This window comes from Camelus bactrianus, chromosome 19 (genome assembly GCF_048773025.1).
Source record: "Camelus bactrianus isolate YW-2024 breed Bactrian camel chromosome 19, ASM4877302v1, whole genome shotgun sequence".
Classification (NCBI taxonomy): domain Eukaryota; kingdom Metazoa; phylum Chordata; class Mammalia; order Artiodactyla; family Camelidae; genus Camelus; species Camelus bactrianus.
The window spans coordinates 12,788,006-12,800,531 of record NC_133557.1 but is presented as its reverse complement, the minus strand read 5'-3'; the positions used below and the strand labels follow the sequence as shown (position 1 = coordinate 12,800,531).

The window sequence follows — 12,526 nt, the reverse complement described above, 5'->3', positions numbered from 1 at the left end:
GCTGTTTGTCTACCTAGAAGCTGGTATAGGGTGGCAACTGATTGAATCAGTTATAGATTTAACTCTTTAAGGTTACTGTGTCTAGACTGCATGGTTCTCCACAATGGAGCATCACCACCCTGGCTGCTCTGCCCTGTGAACACCTGGGGCGAAGATTATTCATTCACCCATTCTTTTATAGCTAAGGAAACTGAAGCCCAGGGAGGCTGGGTGATAGAAGTTAAGGTCAGAGATGGGTTAAAAGCCAGTTCTTCTTTCTCTTGATCCAGTCGGCCTCTTCAGGAGACTCTAAGAGTCTATCTAGGTTTCTAGCCCAGATTCTTCTTAAGTTTCCTTCTCTTGTCAGATTTCTGGAAAAAATCCTGTTCTGGTCCCTACAGCTTGTGAGCAGGAGAGCCCTTAGCTCAACTCTAAGGATCTCTGTCTTAGATCCTACTCCTGAACTCAGGGGATCCAGCTGAGGTGGAATCAGACTTGAGAGGTGCCAGCCGGGGCTGAGCTGAGCCTGCCCCATGCCTGGCCCTTGCCCCACCCCATCTGAGTCCTGATGACTGTGTCTGCTGCAATGGGTTCCATCTTCCCTGCTCTTGGTCACTGGTCTGACGTGGAGTCTGATCCTGCTTTGCCCTTGGTTTTCCTAGACAGCCAAGGGATGACACTGTCATAATTCAGTTCCCAGTTCTTTACACTCCTTAAGAAACAACAGGAACTCTGTGCTGGACATCTCAGTTGAAGTCCATCAGGCTAATTGGGGAGGGGATCTAGATTGGAGGGAGTGGGGTTTGGCAAGCAGAGATAGGGAGGCTGAGTTCAACTGTGGTTCTTTATCCCAGGTGAAAGTTACTGAACCATCCATACCCCACTTTCTTCAGCTAAAAACTATAGGAATCCAAACAGAACATAACTCATGAGCCCCTTAAGGACCAAATAAACCTGAAGTTGGAAACCCAGCAGCCTGTGGATGCTACAGTGGGGACGGGACAATGTCATAAGCTCTCAGAACCTGGCCCTGATCACAGACCCACCTACAGTGTGAACCTCAGAAACTCAGGCCGAAATAAACAGAGTGAGGACGGAGCCAAAGCCAAGGAGTAGGAGATGGATTCAAGATACCTGTAGGTGATGTGTTTCTGCCTCCACTTCTGTCCCGTCAGGGCATAGCGCTTGTTTCTCCGCCTACGGCTTAAATGTGGGTGATCAGGGACACCACATCGGGGTTTCTTCATCCACCTGGGCAGAGAGAGGACACACATACACACAAATACTGTAGTCACTGGACATTCTAGGAAGGCACTGCAGAGTCCCCAGTCCCAGGCTGACTGGCAATGTGCTCGCTTAACCTTGACTCTGCGTCCCTGGCTCTGATGGGGTCCCCACCAGGATCACAATTGACTGATCAATTCATCAGTTCATTCACTCATAATTGAATATGAAGAAGCGCTGTTGTGTAAGAGACGGAGTCAGAAGACATGGGCTTCCTCGTTCCAGCGCTCCCACTAATCACAGGAGCCCAGGCAAGTGACTGAATCAACATGAGCCTCAGTTTCTGCATCTGCAACACAAGAATTATAGTTCTTGCTGCTCTTAGATTGAGAGGAGCCTCAAAGGAGTGAGTATATGTGAAAATGCTCCATAAATGTAATGAGATCACATCACTCCCTGGTTTAAACCCTTCAATGATTTCCCCAAAGACCTAGAATAAAATCCAAATCCCTCACCTTGGCCACGGCCCCTGTGTGATCTAGCCCCTGTCTTCTTTCCGAGGACACCTTCACCCTCCTTCCCTGCACATACGCTTCTCCAGCTACAATGGCCTCCCTGCTGTGCCTTGAACACACTCTGATCATCCCACTTCAGAGTCTTTGCATTTGTTTTGCCCTCGGCTTGCCATGCTCTTCTTCACCTGGTTGGTTCCCTTACTTCATTAAGATCTCTGCTCAGATGTCACCCTCTCCAAGAGAACTTCCCTGCCCACCCTATCTAAAATAGCCTTCCCCTCCCACCTCTATCAGTTTATTCTGCCTAATTTTTCTTCATAGTGTGTATCACTGCTTGAAATTACATTATATTCAGCTTGTTATTTATTCTTTGTCTCTCTTACCAGATTCTAAGCTCCATGAGGTTAGGAACCTTGCCTGTACCCCCAGTGCCAGCACAGTGCCCGACGCAGAAGGTGTTTGAGAATGATTTGTTGAATGAATGAATGGATGAATGAGAACTATCCCATTGTAAAAAGAAAGGCATAGCTTGGAAGACAACAAATTCCCTTTCCCTCTAGGTGTTCAAAGAGTGGCTGAACAACTGTAGGACTTAGCCTATACTATATTAGCCTATACTATATCCACAGAACTTCCTATACTATATTATGATTTAAAATCTATTAGTCTATTGCCTCTAATAAATGGTGACCTCTCTGAGCACAGAAACTCTGTCATATTCATCACTGTGTCCTTAGAAGCTAGCCCAGTGCCTGGAATTAAGTAAATCCTGATAACTGTCTGTTGTCAAGTTAAGTTGCATTAGGAAACAGTAAGCCTGGGACTTCACTGGGGGCATAAAAAAGGGGCCAGGTAGGAGATTTAAAAGATCTTGGCTGATTGGAAGGGCCATCTTTGCATTTTATGTCCCTATGCCACCCTAATGACCAACTCACTAAACTGTAGACTGGGATTGCTGGGAGGGAAGACAGGCTGACCTCATCTGCAGTGGTTGAAAGCAGTTGCCTTTGGTAATAGAGAGAAAAAGAGACACAGACTGTTTTAACCAAATATGAAAAGCCCCCTTGAGGGACTTAACCCAGTCTTACTCATTTTTGTACACTCGACATTGCCTAGAGTGTCCATACTCAGAAATCAATAATAAAAGACGTACTAGTAATAATAACATGCATTGGTATAAACATTTATAATGTTCACTATTCATTTTCTTTTTCTAAAAAAAAATTGATTAACTCTGTGAGGTAATCAGAAATTATTGATTCTCATTTTACAGACAAAGGAGAAGATACACAGATAAATAGAGCAGCTTGCAAAACATAACCAACAGTGAGGCAGGACTGGAACTTTGTTGAACGGATGAATGAATTATTAATTAATGCAATTTAACTAACAAAAGCTGGGGCTTTTCTTTTCTGTTCTGTTCTTTTACCATGCTTAGCACAAAGTTGGGTTAGAGGAACTATGTTTGTTGAATGAATGAATGAGTGATTCATGTGTGACCTTTCCCAAGGTAGGCACTCAAAAATAATACTTTAAAGTGCTAGTAATCTACCTGGGTTCAATCCTCAGGACCTCCATTAACAAATAAATAAACCTAATTACTCCCCTCCAAAAAAGAGAAAGCATTACAGTGCTAATTTAGCTTCCTTTCACTAATAGTATCTAAGAAGAGAATTAGGAGCCACCTCTGCTACAGTGAGGCTGAGCGGGACCTGGAAGGGCCCCCAGGGAGGAAACAGGCCCAGAGAGAGGCAGTGTCTGCTGAAGGTCACAGAGCTAGAGTTGAAACTTAGGTCTCTAAGTTCCAGACTCCTCCCCACTCAGGGCTGGGATGAGGTAAGAGCACCTTCCTTCCGATGCCTCCCAACCTGCAATCCCCCCACCTTCCTACAAAGAGGTGGGGCAGAACGGTGAGTGGGAACTGCCGCCCTCCTCCCTCAGATGATCCCTCTGCCTCCTCCTCTCGCCGCCACCTGCCACTCTCAGAACCCTGTCCAACAGGCCTGGGGCTTTCTGGAACAGAGCAAAACCCAAGGCCAGGTGGTGCCTCAGCAGAGACATCAGTGGTCCTGCCCCAGGATGCGCTGCCTCGAGGCCTGCACAGAATCACCTCCATGCTGAAAGGCGGTCAGGCTCCCTTTAACTGCTCGCTCGTGAGGCCACAGGGCCAAGAAGTCCGCTGTACTCGCAAGATCGTAGGAGCAGTCAAATGTATTATCTGAGAATTTCACCATCTCACAATCAGACAATCTTAGGAGTAGAAAATGTTTGGACAGAATTTTAGGATAGTAATACTCCAGACTCACCAAATTTTAAAAGCTTAGAAGCTTAAGAAAATGGAAACTAGAATTTGAGAGTCCAACACTCCCCTCTATAAATGAACTAGCCGAGGCCCAGAGAGATGATCATCTCAAGGAGTGACTCACCCAAGGGACCCACAATTGGCTGGATTTCCTGTCCTCTGCTGACTTCCCGCATCCTCCTCAGCCCTGCTGTCTCTTTCCACCCGAGCTCGAGGTCCCACCCCTCACCACCTCCTTGGGAAATGCTCCAGCTCTTGGCCATGCCTTTGTGGCAGTAATGGTTTTTCATAAACAGCTTTAATAACTTTCATGGCTATTCCTTTAAAAAAAAAAGCCAAAAAACATACTCGACTCTCTCCCATCTTAAAACAAACCAGAATTCATCCCTCTCTAGCTGCCATCTATTCTTCCTTCTCTTCACTGTTCAGTTTCTTGAAAGATGTCCTTACTTTTGCCAACCCCACTTCTCACCTTCCCTTCTCCCCACTGCAGTCTGACTTTGCCGCCAGCTTCCATGGAGGTTTCAATGGCCTCTTTGTTACTAAACCCAGCAGACCCCTTTTGGCCTCCTGTTTGGCCACCTTGCAGCTGACGCTGCTGACCATCCCCCATCCCTGCCACGGTGTCACCAACCCAGGCTTCCTCCACTTCTCAGGCTGGTCCTTCTCCCCTTGCTGTGTGGGTTCCACGCCTAGCGCTCTTCTCTTCCTCCTCTTGACACTCTCCCTGAGTGTAAAACCATCCTTGTGGTTTGGCTGATTTAGTGTTACCTCCTAAGTATCTCCATAGAACTCAGTATTTCCTTCTGAGTTCTAGACCAGTGTAGCTAGGTGCTGGTATTTTTCACTAAATGATGAGCCTCTGGAGGACAGGGATCATAGGCCCAAGCCCAGCACCTGGCACATGCATGCATTCAGCAGATGTTTGATAAATGGGAAAAGTGGAACAGGACTTGCGTGATCACTCAAGAATTCTCTGTATCAAGAGAGATGCGCACATCTCAGGGAATGCCAGAGGTCTGATTCACAGACCTACAGGTTATTAGAGTCAGAGGAGATTTAAGACCATCTAATAACCAAACCCTTTATTGTACTGATAAGGAAACTGAGGCCCAGAAGAGTTTAGCATCTTGTCCAAGGTCACACAGCAAGTTTGTGGCAGAGCACATCCCCAGCTCACATAGGAAAGGGGACCCAGGATGAGTGACACTGCAGGAGTAAAAGATAGGAAGGTAGAATGGGCATGGCCATGACAAACATGAACCCAAATGAAAGCCTGGAAAGTTCAAAGGCACAATGTCCTATGCAAATCTTACTCGATTGTTGTCTGATCCAGCACACCGGTGACTGGGATCCCGTAAAACTGCTGCATAGTGGAGACAGCGGACTGTAAGGCTTTCCCTGAGTGCAACGTGGATGCCCGGGAGTCATAGGGAAGCAGATAGCCATAGGACTTTAACCAGTTCTGAAAGACACGGGAAAGAAAAGAGTGCATTATGCTGGAGAAGGCTCTGTTCTACCTGGGCAGAGATTTGCCCTTGAAACTAGGGATCATTTTACCCAAGGGATTTATGGACTCATGCTCTGATTTTTCCCTCCTTCACTCCCTCCTGCAGACACTGTCAAATAAATCTACAGAAGACACAGGTCTTGTTGGCTTACTCTTCTGCTATAAACCTTTTGTTGGATCTCTGCTGGCTACAGAATAAAGGTTAAATGGCATTCAAGGCTTTCTAGTACTCTCCTTGCCTCTTTACCATTTATTCAGTGGTTTCCACTGACATCTGACTAGGCACACAAGAGCACAAGAACAGTTCATTCTGTGAAGCAGGGGGCCTGTTAAAATGCTGTGCCACCCAGGAACCCATTGTGTCCAACATCAGTCTGCTAAAGAATCGTGTTGGGGGATAGTCATTGGCATGAGATTATATACAGTCTTTATTGCTAACCCCTCCAAAAAGGCAACCTATTATAAATTAATATAAACAAACAAAAAAATCCCAAGACAATGTATTGTTTCATTTAAATGTAAATACATAAATATATACATAGAAAAAAGCCTGGAAGGGCACATATTAAAAAATAATAGTTTGGGCATGCAGGAGAATTCTTTGTTTTGGGGAAATTCACACTGAAGTATTTCAGATTTTACATAAATGTGCATGATGTCTGCAACTTTTTCTTAAATAGATTTAGGGAAATATACATGTATATGTAGAGAGAGAAAGTAAATGTAATAAAGTGTAATGAGTTGGGGAATCTGGGTGAAATGTATTCAGGAATTCTTTGTCCTATTCTTAAAAACTTTTCTGAAAGTCTGAAATAATGTCAACATTTTTCTTTAAATAAGAAAAGAATTAATGTGAATATCCTTTGTTATAATATCATAGGGGACTTCTTTTTTCTGTGCTTTTCTGTTTTCTAAGTTTTATGAATGGAGTCATTAAAAAAAACAAAGGAGAAAAACTTTAAAAGGGCAAGAGAATCCAAAGGTAGCCAGGATAAAGATGCTCAATGAATTGAAGGAGAGAAAAGTAAAGATGATTATTCTCATCAACAAACATGAGGGGATGAAAACTTGAATTAACCAGAGGAAAATGGGGAAAACACATCTATATATCTGTGGAATCTGCAAGCATGTCCTGTAAGGAACACACCTACATGCTGGTCTTGAATCCACACAGAACCTGCCACCCATCCTCAGAGGATTATCCTGAACACTGAGTGAGTTAATGAGGAAAAAAAGAACTCAGGAAGCCATATTACCGCTTCCCATCTATAGTTTTGCTTCTTGTTTCTCGATGAACAGTCTTATTGTGGATGCGTTTGTTATGACAAGTTAAATCAAACCATCTTTGGAAGGAGGAAGACCAGAAACTATAAATAAGTGATTATTTATCTCACCCAGGGTGGCTATCACATCTTTACTGCCTTGTGATGAAATCCATCTGACTGATTAAAAACAAAGAGTCAGAATAATAAAGTCTTAAAAAATCCACAAGAGAGCAACAACCTTATCTCTTTCCCATTTGATATCTAAAACATGTTTTTCATTCTCAGTTTTGGCACAGGATTTCAATACTTATTGCACTTCCCCAAACATTGACTCTCTTTCATGCCTTTGTATGTCTTTCCCCTCTGCCTGGCGTACTTCTTGGCAAAAATCTTTCATTATTTGAAAGTTCAGTCCATAAATTATTCCCTCTGGAAAACCTGCCTCACTCCTCACCCTGCTATTTTCTTTCTGCTCCCTACATCCACTGTTTTAGACAGTTTAGGTCTTATAATATTGGGCTCTAATTATTACTTTCTGTGTCAGACTCTGATCTCCTTAAGGGTAGGGTCTGTGTTTTACTCGTCTCTCTATATCTGGTGCCCAGGAAGTTCCTGACACACGGTAGCTATTTATTGTGTCCATTCAGCTAACATTATCGGACACTGAATATCTGCTAGGCGCTTGCAGGCTCTGGGGATACAGAGATGAATAACGAGCTCACAGACCAACAAGTAAACCCATCGTGAAAATATAGCACTAAAAATCGGGTGCGTAGAGGGTTCCATGGGAGAACAGAGGTGAGGTGCCTTATCCACATGGAAGAGCAAGGAGAACTCAGGGGAGGGTTCCAGGTGGAGATGGGATCTGAGCTGAGCCTTGAAGAATACAACACGTGCAATTGCCTGGGGAGCATGGCACATTCTGAGCAGTGTTTAAGACAGTGGAACTTGGTGGGGAGGAGTGTGGCAATGAGAGAGGGTGGGAAAGGAGGGAAGTGGGGAGAGATGATATACAATTAATTATCTGCTCACAAAGTGGACAGATGACAGAGAATCACTTGTGACTTGACCGTGGCCTGGGATCAGCCAAAAAGCTCAAGTAAAACATCTGGAAATGGACAGGACAGGGCAACTGAAAAGTTGCCCATTCATCCATCTAGGTGATCCAGCTTCTACTCCCAGGTTAAGTTACATCATCCAAGCACCGAGTCCCTGCACTGTATTCCTCAGCCCCTCACAGTCAGAATGGCATGTTACATTCTCTTTCTTTACAGAAACTTCGATGAAGAATTGTTGAGGTGAATAAACAGGGTGCTATGGTGGGGAAGGGGCACACAGCCCTGAGATGGAATCCTGGCTTTACCACTTGCCAGCTGTGTGACTTTGGGCAAACTGAACTTCAGTTTCCTTATTAGTAAAATGTAAACAATAACCCTCTCCCACAAATTATTGTTAAGATGAAATGAACAAATGCATCTGAAACATAATCACTCAAAAGCGATTTGAGTTTGTTATCCCTTGGGACAGTATTTCTGCTGCTATCTTTTGTAAAATCGAGGTGGAAAACAGGGTCTGTGACTCTGCCTTTTGAAATCTAGTCACTGCCCTCCCACATTTCCCCTGGACCAAGAGCCAGTCCTTCTGGGTCCTATGGAGGGCAGTGCGTCTCTCATGGTCAAGTCTACTTGCTATTAGGTGATCTATGGGCATGAACATCTTTCACACGGCTCTGGGAGCACTGCCTGCAGATAAATGACTGCTGATTTGAACTGCCCACTTTTCACCCTGTCGCTCAGCTTTACTAGGGCCAACCACATTCACTTTCTATTGAGCTTTAGCTTGAGGAAAATGGTTTCCCTACAGGAGAGCCTGTGCTTTCTGGTTTCAGAAAATGCACACTGGGCAACCCAATGGCTTTCTTCTATGGCTTTCCTTCCAGGAATCTTTCAGCCAGATTTATAGCGTAAATGTTGAGCACGGTGATGCTTGGAAGTAGCTATCACTTTTTTAATCTTTTCAACCACCAAGTTATGTTTCATCCTTAAAAATTTTACTTAAAAACATTGTTTCAATCTGTAGGCTGCCTTAGGCCGTTCCAAAAAGAGGTGTGGTACAAACCTAATATCCAATTCCTCCCATCTGTGGACTCTAAAAATCCAATTAAGATGATTTATGGCATTTGGGAAATGACTGGGGAACTTTGGACAGATACCTCTGACAAACCAGCCAACTGTGTGTTTTTTTGAGCACCTACCTCTAAGCTTGTATGGAATTTAAGAATCTTCTCCCCTTTGCCCTCATTACTACTTATGGGAGGAGATAGGGAACAGGGAATTTGGGGGCATAAACTCACTCCAGGCTTCTAAAACTTTGGGGAATTGAAAGTAGCTCCTAGTCAGTAAAGGGCAGTTTGGTTTACCCAGCTCCTTGCTGTGGGATACTCAAGCAAGGAGCATCTCAAAGCCAATCAGGGTCCATTATGAAGGTAACAGAGTCTATTTCAGCAGCGTCAGGAGTTAGGATCTAAGGTCCGAGGCAAATGTCTAGATCAGGACCACACATTAGAATGGATCAGCCTTCTCTAGGCTCTGCTTTCCTCCCAGGTTCACTGGGGATAATCCTTAGAGGTCAGGGGCAGACCCCCATGAGGGGAATGGGGGACGGGGAGCTCTAAGCCAGAGAAGAGGGCACTGAGATTGGATCTGCAGGGTGTGTGTGTGTGTGTGTGTGTGTGTGTGTGTGTGTGTTGTGTGTGTTACAGGGTAGGAGGCTAAGGACAGTGAATTAGGGGCCAGAGAGTTCCAACTTCCACTGTTTAACCCTGTCTCTTCCATTCACTTGCTCTGTGACCCAGGCAACCCTCTAACTTCTCTGGTAAGAAGCTCCTGATTTTGAAGCAAGTCTTCTACACTCCAGTCAAACCAAGTCCAAAACATTCCCTATCCTTTCACACTTCCAGGCTGTTCCTGCTGCCAACAAAGCCTACTCTCTCTTTATGCTTGTTAGCAAACTCATCCCTTAAAGTCTCGCTGAAATGTCACCTCCTTTGGTAAACCTCCCTCAACTCTCCATGGCAAGCTAGCGGGCACCCTCTTCACCCCTGCAGTGCCTTACTTCTCTAGCACTCTAATCGCAACTACCTCAGTGCCTCGTACCTGTTGGTGGATATGTTTTCCCCACTAGATTGTGTTCCCAAGGAGCAAGGACTGTCATATTTATTTTTGTATCTGCTACAGTACTTGGAACAGCAGCTGGCACAATAGATAATCACTGGATGAATGAATGAATGAACAGTTGGTCTAGGAGGTACTGTCTGGATACCAAGGAAGGGATTTCATCTTGAGACGGTTTAATGAGTAATACACATGAAAGCACCAAGCATAATCCTTGGAATCTATCAGAGGCTGAAAAAACTGCTGAAATCCAACCTATTGTGGTTTGACTTCTTTGCTTGATGAGGCAATAGGCTCCATTGTCCCATCTGAAAAAAGATACAACCCACTAAAGGAAGAAAAAACCCGATTCAGTTTTAAACATCTTTCATCTTTTTACACCTGGATCCATTAATCAATCACCAGCCGCGTCAGAAGTCTAACCTTTAAAGCTCAGTTAACCAACTCTAAGCTGTCTGTCACCCTTTAAGTGCTGAAAGAGGTGTAAACCCAGAGGAAAGTGAGAAAAATCTCAGCGTTGGGAGCAGGGACCAAAATAGCCTGGCTGAACTACAAATGTAGCGATCACAGACGACACAGCGTGATTGGTCCGCTGGCCAGAAGGCGGGATTTTGGTTCCCGAGAAGACAAATCCTAGACGTTCAGTAGAGTGGCAGGCAAAGGAGAGAGCAGAGAACGAAGAGAATAAAAGGGGCCGAAGAGGGAAGAGAGCGGCAGACAGCAGAGGCGGTGGTGAGATTAGAAGTGTCAATGGAGGCGGCAAGAAGCAGATCAACTGGTGGTGCTGCGTTTGCTCTTGGAAAACAGAGCCGGCCATGGGGGAGGGGAGAGATGGATCAGTTAAATAAGCGTGGTGTCCCGGGTTGGGGGGGGGGGGTGTTCAGGAGCATTGCATCTGGTCGGGTGTGAGCCCAAACCAGACTGTATAGGCCTGGAGAAAGAGCGGGAGAATGATTAGGGTCAAGTGTTCGGTCAGAAATGCAGTGGATCACAAGGTATTGTCAGAAAGGCCAGAGGTGAAGTCCACAAAGAAGGGAGAGGCAGGCAGGTGTCAAATTTGGAAGCATGGTCTGGAGTGAGGAAGAAAGAATAAAGATCCTGATCAAAGCATACAGGTAGCTGAGGTCTCAATCTCAGGCGATGATGTAACAGGAACAAGGCACTGACCTCAACATGCAGAGGAGGTCCAAGTCCAGTTCTAGACATTGTGTATGTGGAGGGACAGTGACAAACCAGAGCAAGACCAAAGGAGAGTGGCCAGGAGAGTGAGGGAGCCACTCAGAGGCACCATGTCCCACGAGGAAAGATGAGGGATGTTTAGACTGGAGAAGGGAGGGCTGCGGGGGACATGACTATCTTCAGAAAGCCAAATGGCTATGGAAGAAGATTTATTCTGGTCAGCACAGAGGGCCAAACTAAGACCAGGACACAGATCTTGATTCATTATAAGAAGCAACTTTTAAACAGAGATGCTCTAATTGTAATAATAAGGATAATAGCTACTATTTTAGAACACCTACTATTTACCTGGCATTGTGCTAGGCACTCTAGAATGCAACGACCCCACCAGGTAGGAATTATGATCCCCAATTTGCAGATGAAGAAACTGAGGTTCAGAGAGGTTAAGTAATCATCCAAAGCCACAAAGCTAATAAGTGGCAGGATTCAAACCCAGTTATATCTGAAGCCAGACATTCCACGCTGTCAGACCACTGGATAGGCATCCCTTTCCCCTCCTAGGACTTTCAGTACCTCACAGTCCTACAGAGCAGTGTCTTATCTCAGATCGCTGTGAGCTCAATGCCCTTCTGCTTCGATTCCTACACCAGTCTGTGGCGCCATCACCTTCCCAGTTATCAAACCAGAAGCTTCTTAGGGCCCACATCTCCTCCCTCTCCTTGGCCCACATTGTCTTTTGCCAAAGAACTCTTGGTTCTGTCTCCTAAACATCAAATCTGTTCTGTCTATTCATTCAGTAAGCATTAGAGGACCTACTACTATGTCCCGGGCACTGTGTGCCAGGTTCTGGGAAATAAACCTAGAACAAAACCACTGTCATTACTTTCTAGCTACCGTCTACTGCACGAGCCATGTAGTGATATGTGCTATGAAAAATAAAGTAGGTTAAGGAGAGAGAGAGTGGTGGGACAACAATTTTATAGAGAATGGTCAGGGAAAGTCTCTCTCTGTGGAAATGACATTTGAGCAAGAGACCTCAAGGAGGTGAGAGAGTTCCAAGAAGAGGGAATAGAAAGTGTAAACACCCCGAGGCAGCTTCTAGGGCTTTCCACCATGAGCTTTTGAGGGAGGGATAAACGAGGGGTATTAGTCAAGGTACTGAGTTTCAGTTACACAAGATTAATAAATCCTAGTGCTCTACTGTACAGCATAGTGCCTATAGTTAACAACACTGCATTATATGCTGAAAACATCTGCTAAAAGGGCAGATCTGAAGTATCCTTAGCATAAGATAACGATGATGATGATAACAGAAATAAAGAGGGCAGAAGAAAAATTTTGGAGGGAGTGGATTTGTTTATGGCATAGATTGGGGTGAT

General features: G+C 44.9%; 1 protein-coding gene across 1 annotated transcript in view; it reads right to left on the bottom strand.

The window, feature by feature from the left end:
- MMP24 (matrix metallopeptidase 24) overlaps positions 1–12,526 on the bottom strand; it is a 42,082-nt gene that overhangs the window by 18,316 nt on the left and 11,240 nt on the right. The window contains exons 2-3 of the mRNA XM_074347193.1: positions 5,337–5,485; positions 1,114–1,230 (exon numbers count right to left, since the gene is read on the bottom strand). Of these exons, the coding sequence (XP_074203294.1) occupies positions 1,114–1,230; positions 5,337–5,485 (266 nt within the window). The remainder of the gene's footprint in view (positions 1–1,113; positions 1,231–5,336; positions 5,486–12,526) is intronic.